A 20,198-nucleotide genomic window follows, 5' to 3' on the forward strand; every position below is an offset into this window, starting at 1 on the left:
AAAAAAAGAAAAATCTAGTCAGGAAAGACAATTTCCCAATTTCCAGGCCATTTTGGTCAAACCCACCCATGATTAAGGAGTTTGATTAGTGCCAATAATGCATTTAATTATCATAGAGGAATTTGATTTCTTTTTTTAATCAATTTCGTAATTGATCAGCTTGGTATAATAATATTATTTCCTATTCTATAGACTATGGTGATGTACAATTCAACAGACTAAAATTCAATCGATAGAAGATTATTTCGAATTTAAAATATGTCACGCTTGTTTCTTTTTCTTTTTTTCTAATTTAAAATTATGTCAGCATCGTAGTACTTTTCTCTCCCCGACCTAAAAATAATAATTTTTTTTCCCTATTCTTATTACTGTAGTTCTGGAAAATCGAATCAAATGTCATTAATAAAATAACTAAGGTCGAAATATAAATTACTTTGGACTATATCACGTTAATGAAAATAAATCCATAATTAATTATTAATAAGTATTAAAATGTTACAGCACTTATTATTTATTTTCTTTGATAAGACGAGAAGAAGAAAAAAAAAAGTGATGAGAGATATCCAAAGTTGACAAAGCTCTATATATATGCTTTTGTATAGTTATAATGTTGATTCTTTCAAGTCAGCAAGATTAAAGCATCAATTTTGAATGGTAACAAAGTATGTCGTACACTTGACTATACTCGAATTAACATTTAATATATCAATTTAGATTGATGTATTTGTTGTCATTCTAAGTTTAATTTCAAATATTGTATCAAAATATATATTAACCAAATTTGACTATATATATTTAGATTTTTGAAGTGTTGATTTTTTGCGCTATTAATAATTTGACTGTGATTGGACTTTGGTTGTATTTCAGCCACTCTTTGTGGAAATGATTACTATTGTAAGAATATCATCTCATTTCACTCACTTTCTAGGAAATTATGCAATTTTGTGTACTTTTGTTTAAACATGTCGCATTTCTTTTAAATAAATCTTTTCATACAAGTATACTAGAGTTAGATTTTCTGGTTCCAATTATTAGGATTTAAAATTCAATTGAAAATTTACTAAAATAATCCTGTATTACGCTTGATTTTTTTTCTTCTTTTGAAAAGTAATGCTAGTCTTTATTGGCCAACTGTGTCAGCCAACTTGGAAAACACAACATCCATCTCTCGCTTTCCATCCGTTCAATCGCTCTTTTTGCCAATGAATAAGCAAAAAAATTTCGGTGAGGTCTTCGGCCTCACCACGCAATAGCTTTACTATCTCTGCTGCATTCACTTCCACTTGAATCAGGTAAGAGGGCGCGCACGAGACCAGACATTTATTACGCTTTTGATTAGCTATCATAGGAAAAAAACAATGTATACCAAGCTCTATAATTAGACGTAAATACGAATTTAATTCAGTGATAAATGATATATATATATATATATATATATATATATATTAAGTTGGAAATTTACATCATAATCCACATATGTTATTGAATAAATAAAATTAAACTCTCACATTTGTAATGATATGTATGAATGATTGTATTGATACATATTATGACTAAAATATCGTGTGTTCGGATTTCCAATTCTACAAGTATTAGTTTTAGTTTAGTACTAGAAGATAAAAATTACATTTTACTTCTTTGTTTCAAAATAAACATCAAATCAAGTAAAATGTTACTTTATTTTATTTTATTTATTATAAAAAGACAAATTAATGTAAAGGATTCAATATGGATTGGAAGAAAAATGAAATAATGATTTTAAATGGATGTGTTGAAATTTGAAAACCGATGGCATTGTTAAATTCATTTAGTGGGAAAAGGAAGATCTTATCATGAAGATTGAAATTAAATAATGGTGGCGAGTAGGGCCGCTTTGCGTTATCAAAAATACAATTTTCAAAATTTAACGGCTAATAGGGATTTAATCCAAATATTAAATTTCATTGCTGTTCAAAATCAAAACTCCTATAATCCACACGTTTCTTAAATCTTAACCAAATTTAATAAAACGTTAAGAAAAAAAAAATTGACTGTGATTTTAAAATTTTCCTTTTAAGAGTATGAAATTAAAAAAAATTGTGAGTAAATAAGTCTAATTTTAAAAATTTGAAAAAATAAATACATTATTTTTACAAATTGATTATGATTTTCAAATTTTTTTTAATATTCAGGTGTAAATTTAGCTTGATGTAAGTACGAAATTCGCACTAATTTTCTAAGCTAAAATGATTTAATAAAACCTACAAAACAGAAAACTACATATTGTGAGGAGCCAGCCACACACTCTTAGTACTTGAAGGTAACTTTTGTAGCGTAGCTTGAATATTTACCTTTTATTTATAGAATAGAAAACTTATGGTCAATAGAATATCTTCTCTCTTGGAATTGAATTTAGATTTGACAGTTTGGACGATCCATGACCTAGGAAATCTTCTAATTCGGAGGCGTCTTTGGGCCACTTTTATCCCTACCCTCAACATATTGGCCTATATTGACAATGGTCCTAGGCTGACCATATCAGCCAGTAGACTAGTCGATCATTCCTAGTTGGCTCATTCCTGATGTTGATATAAAATATTTATTGTTATATAAACTCAATTTTTTAAAATAAAAAAGTAAAATTAAATTTATCAGTACAATTAAGAAGAAAATGAGGGGATCAACCGATTAAGACATATATTATAAAAGTTAGAGGTACAAAACAACATCTCTAAATTTTTTTTTTTTTTGCCAAGCGAGCATAGCTCAACGGTAATTGACATATACCTTCAATAAAAGACTGTGAATTCGAATCTCCCCCAACATGTATTAAAAAAAACCATCTCTAATTCTATTTTTTTTTTAAGAAACAGAGAAACAAAATAAATTTGGAATGGAATAATGGGACTGTTACGGATCCAAAAATTCCAGACTGTTAAAACAGAAAGGCGAAGGGAAAAGGTTGCTAAGGGGTGGGTGCATTGAGGGACCACGGTACTAAGTATGCACCCTCCCACACCACAACTTGCCTGCATTATTATCTTTCCCCTAAGCCCTACCAAACTACCATGGAATCTCATCTTTCACATCTTTTTTTTTTCTCCTTTTCTCTTTTTTTTTTTTGTTTTAACCACCTCACTCGCCAATCTTCTTCTCGGAATTCGACACGCCACGTGAAATCTAGGGGTAGATATATGATGTTGAAAAGAAAAAGGTAAAGAAATTATTGGAAGAGATTGTCATAATATATATGACGAGTAGTTTTACACTTATAGAAAAATTACAAAGCGTACTTCAAATTCGTATCTAATGGTAGCCCTGCATTATTATGACGACTTCATTTGATAATTTTTGACAACGAGTGTACTTTTTAGTTTGTTTATTTTATTTTATTTGTAGACTCAACTCAAAGTGTCTCGTATGAATGAATATGTGATTTTTACAATTATGTTATGTATCCATCGTATTTTTTACTTTTAGTCGATATAGAATTGTATTTAAAGTCTTGGAAACATATTCTAAGTAGGTATACATGTATTTAAATACGTAGATATGACTTTGGGAAATCATTAGGTTCGAATGTGAACTTCAAACTCTAAATCGAATAATAACATGAAGTAACTATATCTCTTCTTTTTTTCTAACAATTGAATTGTTTTGAGCTTTCTTTGTTTTTCAATGTTACCAATTGATAATATTTTGAGGTGAGTTAGATATGAGTGTGCTTCCACTATGATCAAGTTTAATTAATAAAATAATTGGATATGAGTTTCTGGATGATATATTTGTGGACATTTTGATTAGCCATAAGCAATATCCATTTAGAAATGTCTTGTAATATCAACCATTCCTAATAGTCGTGGACCTTGACTTGTTCCAAGTCTATGTACTTAGTCAACTATATATATACACACATGATGTATAGAATTCTTCATCCTAGATTCATTTAATCTTTAAGTTTCTCTACATCAACATAATAACATTTAGATATCTATCAAATAATACACATTTTTTGTGTTGATTACCAATAAAAATTTAACAGATTTGAAACATATAGAAAAAAAATTTCTTTTTTTTTTCTCTGTTTCTTTTTCTTGTCTGTTAAAAAGTAAAATATGACTGGTGACCCATAAATATTTAAGTATGGTTCTAAGAGAGAAGAATTAAGGTCATTTGAGTTGAAAAAAAATAATCAAATTATTAGTTTTTTTTTTTTTTTACTTCGATACAGAAAGGTTCAAACATGGATCTTGGATGTTGCTTCTTGTCACTGTGCCAACAGCTGAGGATGTCAAAATTATTAGTTGAATTTTGGGATGAAAGAACATAGAGGGCCCCCACCACATATCAATGGCTAATAGTTGAAGTAATAGTGTGAATAAAAAGTTGGTTACTTTTTATGGACCCTTTTGTCTCATTTTAGTGTATGGTGGAGAAACACACGTATCATATCATGATATATAGGGTCTCAATCCCATTTTCCCTTTGGCCAAAAAGAATAAGAACAAAAAACTCAATTTTACTCCATAAAAATTTAAAATGAATGTTAGATATATATAACTCGATAATTAAAGCATTCAAACCAATACTAGCATCAAAGTATTATAACTCGACCTAATTGAAAAGAAAGCCTATATCTGTAGCCTTCAATTTTTAACAAACAATAATTTAACTGACAAAGAGTATTAATTCTGAAATTGATTCTTCCCCTGAAATTGTTGTTTAGTGGTTGATGTAAGAGAAAAAAAAATTAAATAAATTTAGAAAAATAGGTTCATATTTCATTGTAATCACATATTTAGAATATCAAAATCTTATGAGATTATCTCGTTCTGTGAAATCTGAATACACGTAAAATAGTTGGTCCAAACATTCCTCGATTAAAAAAAAAAGAAAAAGCTTTCAAATAGTTTATTATATGAGGTGTTCAAATCCCTAATAATTATTGACATAAAAATTTGATCACCAAATCATCTAGTTATTGAATTTTAAAAAAAAAACTATATTGTTTATTAATTAATTTAAAACACATGGCAGCTTAGAGAATGGCGCCATGACCGGCATTCGAACAACAACGATCGAAGTCAAACATGAATTTGTTCACCTTTGACTAATATAAATTAATTGCCAAATTAATTTATAATCTGAAACTTTATTATTATTATTATTTTGAAAAACACAAACTTATATATTTTATTAAGTCAATAATTCAGAAAACTCTCAAATCGTTTTGTCAGAAATTAGATCCTGATATATTCAGATTTCAGCCCCCTTTGAGAATCTTGCTTTGAAATTTTGTCCATTTCCTTGGAAGTTGGTCTTTGACATTTTGTTCTGAGTAATTATTCAATTCAATTTTATTTCTATTTTCCACAGGCTTCTCTCCACGTAATTGGCCCAATAAATTAGTTTCAAATTCATAAAATTTGATCAATGTCTTTCTTAAATTAAAATTAGAAAATTGTTTATGAATTAACCGATAGGTTGCTCAAAATTCAACCTAATAGAACATCCAAACTCAACTCACATATTAAAAAAAGAAAAGTTTAATCAACTAAGTATATTATTTTTGTTCCAAAAAGTAAAATTTAACTAACTTTAACTAAGAGCGAAAGCGAGTATAGATCTGTATATATCTCCAACCAAGATATTGCGAGTTCGATCTCGACCCTCATATGTTATATTAGAAAATACTCACTTGACTGAGCAAACGGTTCTCCAAAAATAAAATTATTGAGAACAGAGAATTATATTTATGGTGACATTAATTTTATGGCTCTCAATAACTAAAAACGGCTTCCTCAACGGCGATATGTTCAACTAGTCAAAGCATTGTTTTACTCTCTATACATTTGAGATTTAAATCTCCAACCTCTAATTAAAATATAAAAAAAAGGTTTTTTTTTAAGGAAAAAAAGAAGAAGATTGAGAGTGGAATTATGTGTATGTATAATGGCTTAGAAAGATGTTTAAGTAGTCTCTCCGCTAGTGGATTAAGTCTATAATGAAAGATGATTGGGTTAGTGTAGCAAATTTGAGTTACGAGATTGCAACTACAGGGTCATCACGCAACACGATCTTTTCTTCGAATAAGATTGCAATATTCATCTTCCGATCACACCATGTTTAACCATCACATTATGAACATCACGATCTTGATTTCAAGTATATTATGATAGGGTATAATATTATCATGCTCATCCTTATATCACGTTACACGATGAACATCGCAATAATGAAACCCAATTTGCAGTAACAGCCACCCAGTAACCCCATCAATCTATAGGCACTAAAATAACTTATTTCCACAACTTTATTCAACTATATGAATTAAATCAGGTTCATAATACGTTGAAAGTAATTTTTCGTTTATTCTAAAAAATATTGGAAAAAAACGATCTATAAATTTTCCCCTCGTAATCCAGTCATCTTTTTATTAGAGACTTAATAGATCTATTAATGAATAGATAATTTAAACCTATTTCTAAAAATCAAATAGGCAAAATGGACGATTTTAAAACATAGAGACACAAATGTATAGCTGAAAACTCATAAACGCTGAAAGAGTATGTTTTCTAAAATATTGGAAAAGGAAGAACATGAACACTTGTGGAGATGGTATCATATGATATGATGGTAAAAAAAAAAAAAGAATAAAAGTAATAATAATATGAAGAAGGAAAAAAGGTAATTCCTTTATTGGGTAATTAAAAAGTGATGATGAGTAACGCATGCCATAGCAAAGGACAGAAAGTGAAAAATAAAAAGTTAGAAGCTGAACGGCTACACCCTACACACCACAGTAAACAGTAAACAGTAACAGTACATTACATGTTTTAACCTGACAGAAAAAAAACTGCAACCTGGCGGGCCCCCCTACATCAATCCCCCATCCCTTTATTTTTCCTTTTTGCACTTAAATTACCACCTCCAAATTTGGTTACTATGATTTAAATCGGTTAAAATCTTCCTTTACATTTGATGTATTAAAAAAATTGGTTAAGATTCCATCTTGAAAAAAAATTAAGAAACTAATATTTTTTTTAAAGATTGGAAGTTCGAACTTCCAACCTTTGACCTCAAGAGAGCGAGTAGACGTCAATTACGGCTGTGTTCATGTTAGCATGTGTGTACCATGTTTTTTACTCACACAGTATAGGGTTTTTTTTTTCTTTTGAAGAAAATACAAAATTAGAACTAACTAACAACACGGAATTTTCTTAAAACATAAACCAAATACTTTGGACAGACGTCTTCTTCATATTTGTGTGAAGCTATACAAGACATCACTACATATACTAGATTGTGGCTAGATTGACGCTCCATAAATTGGCAAGGGAGTGTAATTAGATGTTCAAATTTTGCTTTCTCTACTATAGGTCATCTAAAGCTTCTATTGTTAGATCCACATCAACAGCGTGTTTGAAAATTATTTGTTAAAATCAGCAAAAATTTGAGATATCTATAGTAGAAAAATGTATCACGAACTCAATGTAATAACAACTTCTAATGACAAAGACGATTTATTTAGTTTAACCAAACTATGGAGAAGAAAAATTAAAGCTCATAAAATTTGTAGGTCCAATTTGACACCAAGCCAAAATAAAAGTGACCAATTATATTGTTTGTTTAGTAATTTTCAAAGCTCGAAAATAATAGAGAGCCAAACTTTTTAAACGTTATACGTCAATTAATCAAATTAATTATTGGAAACCCTCAACGTCCAGCTGAAGCATTTAGATTTTCTTAAAGAAATAATAATAAGAGAAAAAATTACACAAAACAAAAAAGAGGGTTTAGTGAAGTAAAATGTTCTGAATGTATAAAATAAAAATGTTCCATTACTGAATTTGTCTCTTTTTAAGATATTGTGAAATGGAATTTGCAGGTCATATATATATATATATATATATATATATATCTCGAAATAGACAGCTCGCACTGTAGTTTTGAAATATTTCTTCGAACTTTAGAAAGAAAGGACCATTGATGATAATGAAAAATGTACTCATTTGCCATGTTTATTTAAATTATTTTGTTATTTTGCTATTATATATTATATTTTAATTCTAGTTTTAACCTATGAACACATCAACCTGATATAAGAAGGCATCTTATTTACTGTAAAAAAAATAAAATAAAATAACAACAATTATAATTTTTTAATATTGTGTCTGTTATTAGTTTATTTATAGTATATTTAACAAATAAGCATCTCGCGCTAAAAAAACTTTTACTAAGAATACTCTGGATTAGAAAGCTAGCAAAAACTCCCATTAAAATAGACATTTGTAAGTTTAGAAACTAAAATAAAATAGATTAAATTGAAATTGAAATTATATGATTGGATTGCATGTGGGAGTTAAAAATACGGACTAAATATATACAAGACGACCCACCCAAGTAATTCTCAAATTGGTCCGTAACCTTTTAAAATTCTCACTTAGATCATTCCATAAAAATTTAAAACTTTTTTAAAGAAAAGTTAATATTATAAATGAATTACTTTCATATTAATATGTTTAGACACTTGAAAAAACTACTCATATTCCAACCGGCCAATTAATAAAATTATTCCATTTCATCCAAGTGGCATATCAATGTTTCTAAATATGTACTTTAATAATACATCACTCGATATAAATAGATTTTAACATATTTCTTTCATCTGAAGACATAATTAAGAATTTTTTATACTTTAAGAGTAAAATTAAAAATTTTATAAGATATTATATTTAGTTTTTTTAATTTGAAAAAAAAAAGGCGGGGCCTGGGTGGCAGGCGTTTAATTGGGAGATTCGGAGGGAGGAGCATTTGCCAGAAGGAGAAGAGAAGCGTGACACGGTGGCCCACCAGTGACAGCCTGTACATGATTTCCACGTGGATGGTGGGCCCCACTCCTGCCCCTCTGTCCGAACGTGACGTGACCATACCCACTGGCCACTGGGGTATCTTTTTCATTTTCTCTTTTTTTTTTTAATTTATTTAAATAATATTTTCTGCGCGCAACACAACAACAACAGGTTAAAAAATAATAATAATAATAAAACAGGTTAAAAATAAAACTGATATAACAATAATAATAATAATAATAATAATGGTAATTGGATTTTATTTTTTTAAAATTTGATATTGGTTTGTGGTCCCTCCCCCGACAAAAATCTCAAATTCTGTCTCTCCCCCACCGTTTAACGGTCGCGTTCTCGGGGTTGTCGCTCGCCTGCTTTCCCCCGTTTTGCTTCCCCTTTCTCCGCCGCACACTTTTCAGTTAACTATTCCTCAAATTTTAGGTTCAAAACTGCATTTTCATCCCTTATAAAATTGGTTTCTAAATTTTCAATCCTACGTATATTTTTAAATTGGTAATAATTTAAAATTATGTGAAAATTAATGGTCAAATGACCATTTAAAAATATTTCTCAAACCTTAATCATCAAAAATATCAATTTCGAAACTCGAGGCATCAAATAGACACATACTTCAAAATTCAGGGACAAAAAATGCTCATTTTGAAGCTCAAGGTATCAAACAGACAGTTGCTTCAAATCTTAGGGATTAAAAGTGTATTTTTCTTTAACTTTTTTTGTACAATAAATGTAAGAATGAGATATAAAATCTTGAACATCTGTAGAATGAGAAAGTATCTCAACCACTAAACTATACTCATGTTGACATATTTTTAGTATATTTTAATAACACATGGGAGTGAGTTTTTCAACCTTAGGCTCTGTCTCTCTATGTAAATTTCTTTTGAATGGCAATCCAAAATGAATTTGTGCCTTATTTTGAATAGATAATAATGATAATCTCATTTTGATGTTGTGTTGATTTACTTTTCTTTTGTTTTTATTCAATAACATGTGAGAGTAGAGATTCAAACTTATGACCATTTTAATCGAAAATATGTCTTGACCAGATGAGTTATGTTATTTCAAAAAAAGAAAAAAAAAATAGTTAGATTTATGCTTTTGCGAGTATATTGTGTCAATTTACTTATGTGCCTTGTATTTGTGTGTCATGCAGAGATTTGATGTGAGATCATAATACTCGAACAAAAGTATATAGTTATGAAATGACAATACTTTTCTATTACTCGTCACACAAAATTGGACAATTATTAAAAGAATAATAATGGTAAATCTCTATTCTAATCTCATTTTATTATCTCAACTTGTAAAAAACTTAGGACATCAAGAGCAAGTGATGAGTAATTTTATTATCACAACTTGAAAACTTGGGACATCAAGAGCAAGTGATGTGTAGGGGAGTAGTTTCTTTTTAAATGTGGAATAACTTTTTTTACTTATATATATATAAATCAATTGAACCATATGGACACTTTTAATTATACTTAGTTATTAATATTTCCCTTGTGTTGTATTCTTAAGTAAATTACAAACGTTGAAAATAAATAAAAAAAATCTAAAAGTCAATACTTTGCCTTTTAAATTTGATTAAATTTTAACAGTGTATCTTAAAATGAAAAATTACCTAAAAACCACAAAAATAATATATTAAGTTTCTGTTCAACAAAAAAAAAAAAGGTTTCTGTTTGTACACTACCTATTTAGTAATAGTTTTGTCGTTACCAATTATAATTTCCTAAAAAATGACCATTTATTGAGCGTTAGAGATTGGATGATATTATTAATTATCAATAATTAAAGGACACTTCCAATTTGTGGAGAGAAAGAAAAAAGTTGTTAGAAAGAAGGGTATTCTGGTAAAATGAAAATTGGTGAAGGGTATTTATTAATAGGCTAAATTTAATAAAATACCATTAAAATTTTGTCATGTATTTCAAAAATACCCCAATTATTCCAAAAGCTTAACACTGTTGACATTTTATCAAATGTTCCAAAAATACTATTTCAAAAATTGATCGGATTGAATCTGAAACCATGTGATAATTGACGTTACAATTTTACCTTTAAAAGTCTTTTTCATTTTTTTGTTAAGAGAGTTTGCTTCTTCATTATCTCTAAACAATTGTATCACAAACCACCTTATAAAAACGATAGATTTTTATACATTTCCTCTCTTTTTAGATTGAATTCAGACGATAATTATCATGTCGTTTCATATTATGTCACGCAACTTTCAATTGAAAATATCAACAAATATTTACTCAAACGATATTTTTGAAACGTTTTTGAAACTCTTAAAACGTGAGGAATATTTTTGAAACAAATACAAAGTCCAGGGATATTTTTGTAATTTAGTCTTATTAATATTATTAATCCAGAAGGTTTTCACGATGCTTACTAAGGATCCCTAATTTTTCAAATATTATTTTTTTCAAAAATTTATAAATATTTATCTCTGTGAGTGAATGCAGAGCTTAAAATAAAATATTATAAAGAGAGGAGAGAGACAGAGTCGGAATTCAAAATCCAAAATCATTCAGAAAACGCACACAAAAGAAAAAGAGAATTTTTTATTATTTTTTTAATTTTTAATTTCAAAGTTTCATTTCATTGTCCTGTTTACTGATCTCCTCTCGTCTTTTTTTTTTCTCCTGCAAGAGAAGGAGATCCATTTGAAGCCCTGGCCATTTTCCGTCCATGGCGTTCTTATTGGCTTCCACCCAATTTTTCCGGCTTCTATATGATTGTTAATCTCGCCTTTTCTCCCAGTCGTCGCCGGGAAATGGCCGATAAGCCGCCTGCAGATGGGTTCTTAACCTCGCCGCCGCCGGCTAGGGTTTCACTGTGCTCTCGGAATCCCACATAATTTTTCTTTTTGTTATTCTTCAGACGAGATTTGTCCGATCAATCGGGGGCATTTGGAATTAATTGGAGCGTTGAAGGGGGCTGTTGGTTTCGTCTGTTTTAGGGCTCAAATTGATGGCGAAGGGCGGGTTTTTTGTCGATAAGATTCGGAGATGTTTAAGGACGTTGTTCTTTATGGTGGCGATGTTGGCGTCCCTTCTCGTGTCGTCGTTGCCCGTTCTTGTGGCCATCGGAGACATTTTGGTGCCCTGTATTTTGATCTCCAGCTTTACGTGCGTTCGGTGCTACGGCTTCAAAGAGCATTTGCGTCGATACGCTTTCAAAAGTTCTTTGACTGATATCCCTTTTGTTTCCATGATCAGATCTCTCATTATTATCTGTATGATCCCGATTTCCCGATCATCCTTCTATTTCTTCAATTTTAAACCATTTTCCCTTCAAATTGTATTCTGGGTTGTTGAGAAATGAGAGGGATTAGATAATTGTGCGTTAATTCGATTGTCACCGGATTTGGCATTTTGGTAATGTTTATGCTGTTTGATTGCAGGCGTTTATTCAATGTGTGATGGCCCTGCTCTTTCCAATGGCCCTTACCTCGGAACAGTGACTTTATGCTCCTTCATCTCCATTCTTGTTCTTTCTATCAAGGTTTGTGTCTTTACAGTAAACTCCCAAATCGAGGCTGAAGCCCAATCTTCCCCCTCTAGGCAGAAGCTTCATTTAAAGAAATCATGGGGGATGCCGGTTTTGTTCTTGTCTTCAGTAGCCTTTGCCCTTGGACATACGGTGGTGGCATACAGAACAAGCTGCAGAGCACGTAGAAAGCTTCTGTTGCATCGAGTTGACCCAGAAGCTGTAAGTTTTCAAATCTTTAACTACAAAAATAATGGCTTGTTCATTCCTGTTTTTATAAACCTGTAGTGGAGCCTGCTCTCATAAACATCCAATTTTACTTTGGCAGACCCTTTCTTGCAAAAATGTATTCTCTGGCTACCAGAAGATCCCTCGATCTCCCACTCCCTGCGGATCAAGAACTCCAAAGAGTGACAGTGAAATCAAGTGGAAAGTTTCAGGCAATGCCCGGGATGAGAGCGAGCTTCCAGTTAGATTACTCGCTGACATCGATAGTTTGTTCATCACATGCCAAGGGCTTACCATCCATTACAAGATCAGCTTGCCCCGGTCACCACCGCGGTCATTGTCCTCTGCTGCTTTTCTCGAACCACCTAGCTATAGTTGCAACTCCCCAAAGAAAGCCATGGGGAGGCCAGTAGTTGACAGGCATCCATTTAGCGTCTTATCAAAAAACCAACACAATATCCATAGAAGCTATAGCAATCAGTTTCACAGTTCATCTCTCTATGATCCACTATTGGATGGCTCTGCAACAACTTCTCCAGTTCTTTGTGATGAAATTCCTGTGATAAGCCTAGACGAAGTTGAAGAAGAGGAAATGTGCAAAGGTAGCTTAGATGGCAACTCAGAGAGTAATGGGCAATTCGGCATCGTCTTGGTGCACGGTTTTGGAGGAGGAGTGTTCTCATGGAGACATGTGATGGGGGTGCTTGCAAGGCAGACCGGTTGCAAAGTTGCTGCTTACGATCGGCCCGGTTGGGGATTAACTTCAAGGCTCCGTGCTGAAGACTGGGAAGAAAAAGAATTGCCTAATCCCTACAAGCTTGAAAGTCAGGTAATGAAAATCATGCATTTTTCATTTTTTTGTAGCGCCTGTAGAGCTTCTGGTTGTAATTGATTGGGTGCTCTGCATGTTCTTTTTTCTGGCAGAGACCTGTAGAGTTACTGCTTGTGATTGGGGCACTCTGCAATTTTACTGTCTTTTACAGTGAAAAGGGAAGGGTCTACTATTGAAGTATAGATCTCACTTTGCTGTTGTAAAATTGTCTTCCTGTGTTTTCTGTCTCCAGTATTTAATAACTGCCTCAAATCCTATTTTTGTTGGTTTACCCGAAATTTGTTTGGAAATCTGCATGTAGCCATCACATGTGGCTTTTAAATTATTGTTTACATAGACAATAATTGATGGGATAAATGAACAAAAGATGGTATCGGGTCTGTTTTAATCAAGAAAATAGGTATATGTTGTTGGTGTGAATTGGGTTTCTTGTATGGAATATGAAATGAATGGCTGCTGTTATTTTCAGGTGGAGTTGCTGCTTTCATTTTGCTCGGAGATGGGGTTTTCTTCGGTGGTGTTAGTGGGTCACGACGACGGAGGTGTGCTTGCTCTCAAGGCAGCGGAAAGGCTTAGAGGATCAATAAACGCATTCAATGTATAAATTTTGAAGTTGTTGAATGATAAATTTAAATTGGTTAAGTGGAAAAATAGAATTGAGAAGTTTGTGAATTTGGGTGCAGGTTTGGATTCGAGGGGTGGTGTTGCTGAGTGTGAGCTTATCAAGAGAGGTGGTTCCTGGGTTCGCGAGGATTCTGCTGAGAACATCGCTGGGGAAGAAGCACCTGGTTCGGCCTCTGCTGCGAACTGAAATAACTCAAGTGGTGAACCGCCGTGCCTGGTACGATGCTTCCAAGCTAACCACCGAGGTCCTAAATCTCTATAAGGTAACATACATTACATTCATTATATATACCCCCAAAAGTTTCAAGATGATTGGAATGATAGATATGATGTTGAAGCAGACGCCGCTGTGTGTGGAAGGGTGGGATGAAGCGCTGCATGAGATAGCGAGATTGTCTTACGAGACGTTTCTCTCTCCGCAAAATGCGGAAGCGTTGTTGAAGGCGGTGGAAGAGATGCCAGTGCTCGTCGTGGGTGGAGTTGAGGATGCTCTCGTCTCTCTCAACACTTCTCAAGCATTGGCTTTCAAACTCCGTAATTCTGTACGTCTCTCTCCCTCCTCTCTACTAGTTCCGTTTATCTCGTTTAAAACCAACCAAAATTACAACTATGATCATTTCTATACTTTCATCATTGTACCAAATATTAGATATAGACTGAGATATAAGTTCATGTTCCACATCTAACAAAAAACTTAGTTTTTGTCATAGTTTTATTTGAATGAATCAATGTTTACGAGATTATTTATAAATGGTAATGCATGCTTGCAGAGACTTATAACGATATCTGGATGCGGACATCTTCCACACGAGGAATGCCCGAGCGCCTTACTCGCTGCACTCTCACCCTTCATCTCCAGAATTTTGCAGAAGCCCGACTCCTCCGACAACACCACCACCATCACCATCCAATAATACAAACAGTCCCCCCATCCTCCTTTCTTCAATTATAGATTAAAAAAAACAAGATAGATAGATTCGCAATCCATCAGCACACCAGGGTTGGGTTCCTTTTCCTCCCTCCATCCCTCCTTTAGACCCTTTTTTTCTCTTTTTCTTCTTATCTAAGAACCATCACCCACAAGAAAATAGGCAAAAAAAAGTCATTTCTTTGGGTTGAGTTTTTGAGGCCCTTTTTATCATCCCCCAACCAAACCAAAAAGTCCACAAGGGTTGTCCTATGTATGTTGTAGAGTCTGTCTTTCCCCTTCTCCCATTCTCTTTTCTCTGAACCATATTGTTATTCCCACCATGTGTTGTGCAGATAACCCCCCTATAATTTGTACATTTTTTGTTCTAGACATTGATTAGATTTCGAATCCCAATCAATTTATCCAACACACGTTGAATGGAAATGGTAAATAGAAGTGGCATAGAGGAAGATGAATGAATAATGAGAAGTCAATTACATTGGGGTAATATGGATGGATAGTGGTCTCAACGCAACACAAAGTCAGAAAACAGACTCTAAAAATTAAATATTTTGATCTTAGAACTTACAAGACGAGAAAAATATCATATCTCCTCCCCCAACCAAATGGATAGAGCAATATCACAAAAGTAGATCATAATGTGACACTAAATTAGACACACGACAAAGACACATGACAACCATATGACACTCAGCTAAACTGTAAGATTGAACATAAAAAAAACCGAAGTAGACTAACTGAGACAACCTATTCCTTGGAGGATTTATTAATGAGTGACTTGTGGATGTGAGGGATGACTCCACCCCCAGCAATGGTTCCTTTGATCAGTGTGTCGAGCTCCTCGTCTCCTCTTATTGCAAGCTGCAAATGCCTCGGTGTTATACGCTTCACCTTCAGATCCTTGCTTGCATTCCCGGCCAGCTCCAACACTTCTGCAGTCAGGTACTCCAAGATTGCTGCTGTGTATACAGCTGCTGTGGCCCCGACCCGTCCGTTTGCAGCAACTCTTGATTTCAGTTGCCGGTGAACCCTACCCACTGGAAACTGCATCAGGCAAATCCAACACCATGGCAAAACAGTGAGAAATGCAAGAAAATTTAAAGAGGGAAAAGCAGTCCTTGAAAATTTTCAAACGCCGCATATTCATCTGTTTCATTGACATTATCAACCCAGCCACTAGACAGAAGTTGCATACTGATCAAAATGAGAAAAGTAGATTTAAGAAAACAAAAAGAAAGCAAGAAAAATTTATGACAAAACTCAATAAAAGCTTAACTAGGCAGATAAACTACATATATATATGTATGCACTGAACCACTTCCTCAATGGTGTGTAACATCACTGGCCAAAAAGACAACATTGTTTACCGATCACGTCACGCCCAAATTCCCAATACGATATCAAAAGTCTAAATTAGTTTTATCCACATACACACAGCTTCAATACAAGTTTTCTTAAGTCCTCTCGTGATACGAAATAGTACGTTGGCAATCCAAAGAGCACAAGAAGAATCAGGAGGGTAACCTCTACCAAAATCAAAATATAATAAAATTCTCCAATTGAATTGAATCGTAAAAGAAGGATCTTTATTAAAAAAATTAAAAGGACTGAAAACGCCATCCACAGGCTATAGTAAAAAATAATCTGCTTCTTGACCAATCTAGAACCAATGTTGTACGGCCTTGAAAATTAAAAATTCAGAGTTCCATCATTTGCTCCAATTGTCCATCCATAGCTTAAACCTTCTACCATCTCCCACAGACATCTAGGCTGGCTTTAATAGTCATTCCTAGTTTTTTATGACTGATGACCAATAACTTCTACTAAACCACTGTCGTTAAGACCCAAAAGATTTCTAGACATATTTTTCAACGATGTTCTATCTTATGCCACAATTAGAGTGTTCTTTGATCAAATGTCTCCATGACCATTTGCAGATCAAAGCTGTATTTTTCAACCTTATGATGCCAACTTCCAGTTCCATAAAAAGTTCCTCATAATCTTATTCGCCAACACTGTCATTGGTAGAAAGTTTAGAAGGCAGTGTAAGAATATTGGTTAAAACAGCTTGGATCTCCATTAGTCTTCCATATTTTGATTTTTGAAAGATACAGGTATCCAATACTCTAGTGCAAACGCTGCACAACTTCATCAGTCACTGAATTTTCACAAATTTTGGCTACCGCACCAAGAGGTCATTTGAGGTAAACATAAGCCAAGAAAAAGCTTTGAATGAAAGATTTAAAGTATCTTCCAAACAATGAATACCTGCAATGACGTCTAAGAAAGGTTAGCTAGCCCTCATCCCCTAAAAGCTTACAAAAAAATTCTGCAAAGCATTGAATATACTCTAAAATCCTCTTAAAGCTTGGCTTCATTATTAAAGATAGTCAGAAGTGTCCAGCAATATTTCAATTGGGGGCACTATTTAGACCTTAACCTTCCTCTCCTGGTTGAGGGAAAGCTTTTGTTCTGCAGTGATAAAACCCACCACATTCTCCATACCATGATATAAGTCCTCCATACAATCTATCTTCCACACTTACTTTGACGAGAAACCAAAATCTCATTCAGATGGATGAAAACAAAAGGTTAAACCAAAAGGGAGCTACAAAACAATGAACAACAAAACTATATGAAGAGACGCTAATTCTTAAGAATTAGAAAGAAAATTAACTACGGAAGTGTTTAGTGTTAGACTATACTCAAAGGGAGCCATAAAAGTGGGCCAAGGGCCAAGGCTCACACCTCCTCCCAGCTCCTATGCCCTGAAAAATTCTTTTGTTCCTCTAGAGAAAAATTTTCCACAAGATAGCCAAAAGGGCCACCTAACAAAAGAATCGCTTATAAGGGTAATAATGTCTTCCTTTAATCAAACTAAAGGGAGTTTTTTTTGTTTTTGATAATACAATCAACCACCTCACAAAAGGTTTCAAAAACCACACAAACCAGGCTAATACAACACATACTCATACTCATACCAAAGGAAGAAAAATCATCTAGGGGCAGTGGTGCAAGGCAAGGAGTGGATTGGCATGGAGTGGATGCTCGATTGAGCAGTTGCCGTGAAAAAAGAAACACAATAGAAGCAAGAAAAATAGTTGATGAAAATAGGAACAAATCTAAAGGTCTCTGCAACCAACAGAAAGCATGGTTGGAACAGGAAGCATGTTGGCAAGGCAACAACGAAATAAGGAGATATGAAGAAAAGGGAGAGAGGTCAAAGAAACCCTGCCTTTGATTTAAATGCACACACACCTTCTCACAATCAAGAAAGTTTTAGAGAGGAAGATATTATAGCAATGGAGGCAGAAACAATGCAAGTGAGAAGGGAGATTACTAGCTAGAGCATCATTGATATTGAAGCAAGGGATGAGAAGATGGCAGCTTTGGAGGTGGGTCTGGATGAGGTTGGTCAAGAAAGTAAGGAGGGAAATAGGAAGGGGAGAGGAGGAAAGAACCTACAATCAAGATCGTAGAGGAAAGTTGGGTCATTGGCAGGGCTGGTGAAGTTTGGGACACAACCACCTCTCCATAGGCCAAATTTAAAAAGAATTGTTGAGAATCATAAGACTAGGTCCTGAAGAGTTCAAAGGCTAGATGTTATAACACACTAAGTTCTGGCCCGAGCATTTTATTACAGATTATTTGCAACAGCCAACTAGTTTTCTATCTCGAGGAGGATTGTACCCATGGACTAGAGGAATGGATTGAATTTAGTTACAAAAATAAGAGTGACAAAGAGAGAGATGGGAGAAAAATTTTCAACACTTCTTTATTTGTGCTCTGTATACAATTCTTTAATTTTCATCGGGAGATCAGGTCAAACACACCTTGGGGAAAAAGTGTATTTCAATACCACTAAGATAGATCATAGATGTTAGAATAGAAATATTATTATGATATTAAGGGCATATAAGTCATTGACTAAAGAGTTAGTTAGTAAAGGGCAGTTAAGAATTGTCCTGAGTTTCTCAAATTACTTGGATATTTGCTGTATTTTTATGATTTTCAAGTTTTCAACACAATTTCCAGTTCAATGCCTTGGTTTCTATCACTATCAGTAGGTAAGCAACAAAGCACCACTAACAAGTTCTCTAATTTCCTTGAGAACTGTGAACCAATGACTACTCTATTAATATTGTACACATGCTTAATACCTAACTTGTTTTGGAATACTTCAATCAACTCTCGACGTACAACAATGTTAGTCTTAGTCTTACAGCCATTCTTTCCAACCGTTTCATCACCTCAGTTGCAGGAGAACTTCTCCAGCCACCAAATAACACAACTAACCAAGATTTACAAAAGAAAAATGTCCTTAAAGGGGTCCCACAGCAACTCTTACCGAATACTACAGCATGCACCTACTTCTAACATCAAATAGAAGGATATGGAGCTGCCCGACTAAAGATTCTCAGACGACCCACCTCCAAAACATTCACCATAGTCGATCTCATGCTGCTTCTGCTCCACAAACCAAAACCCATGACAAAACGAACTCAGAAGTCGCCATATACTACTCAACAGAGACGAAACCAAGAAACACGGGGAGCAGAGAGGACCCATCTGTAATAAACAACTATATACGTCTCCACGCGAGAATTTTAAATTAAAGAAACCCCCCAATGTCTAAACTCCGAGGCTTGGAAATCTCGAAACGCATCTAAATTAGAAAAAATTGTAGCTTTCTCGGTCAAACAAGCATGGGCCTCAAACAAGCGACATACACACAGATCCACACAAGACCCATAGAAATAACGTAGAAACACAAGTTTAGAGTAGAGAAAGAGAGAGAGACCTGGAGACCAGCGCGAGAGGAGCGAGAAACGGGCTTCTTTTTATCCTTGTCCTTGTTGTTGGAGGCAGATTTGCCCATTATCAGACCCTTGGCTCCCTTCCCCGACATTTTGCAGCCAAAAAATTAGGGTTCCTCTCCCTTTCAGTGCAGGAATTTGGAAGACGGATTTTCGAAGAGAGAAAAAAGAACCGATAAGGGAGACGGCGAGCGAGGGAAGATAAAAAGTAAGTAATACCCCCCTCGATAACTCGACGAAGACTTCGAGATTCAGTTTTTTCTCACCCTTTTTTACCAAAATGCCCTTCCGATTTTTCCAAAATTACTACCCCGTCCCTTTGTACACTCCCGTTCATTCCTTTTGGTTTTTGTGATTTTGATAAAATAAAATCCAATTTTTATGCACGAGCGCCTTCTTTTATATTTGTTTTTGGAAAAAAA

The 20,198-nt window shown here is 33.8% G+C and overlaps 2 protein-coding genes across 2 annotated transcripts; one reads left to right on the top strand and one right to left on the bottom strand.

Moving 5' to 3' along the window:
• Positions 1-11,330: 11,330 nt before the first annotated feature.
• Positions 11,331-15,365, top strand: LOC111020254 (uncharacterized). The gene is made up of 7 exons (XM_022296866.2): positions 11,331-12,090; positions 12,259-12,566; positions 12,673-13,401; positions 13,874-14,002; positions 14,088-14,291; positions 14,370-14,570; positions 14,799-15,365. Exons 1-7 carry the CDS (start codon positions 11,826-11,828, stop codon positions 14,940-14,942), a joined length of 1,980 nt encoding a protein of 659 aa, XP_022152558.1. The 5' UTR covers positions 11,331-11,825; the 3' UTR covers positions 14,943-15,365.
• Positions 15,366-15,410: 45 nt separating this feature from the next.
• Positions 15,411-19,996, bottom strand: HTA9 (histone H2A protein 9). Its single transcript, XM_022296877.2, has 2 exons — positions 19,761-19,996; positions 15,411-16,003 (listed from the first exon to the last, which is right to left on the bottom strand). The coding sequence occupies exons 1-2, from the start codon at positions 19,866-19,868 to the stop codon at positions 15,707-15,709; spliced, it is 405 nt and encodes a 134-aa protein (XP_022152569.1). The 5' UTR covers positions 19,869-19,996; the 3' UTR covers positions 15,411-15,706.
• Positions 19,997-20,198: the final 202 nt, after the last annotated feature.

This window comes from Momordica charantia (assembly GCF_013281855.1).
Source record: "Momordica charantia cultivar OHB3-1 chromosome 9 unlocalized genomic scaffold, Mcharantia_2.0 BLBB01000009.1, whole genome shotgun sequence".
In the NCBI taxonomy this organism is placed as follows: Eukaryota; Viridiplantae; Streptophyta; class Magnoliopsida; order Cucurbitales; family Cucurbitaceae; genus Momordica; species Momordica charantia.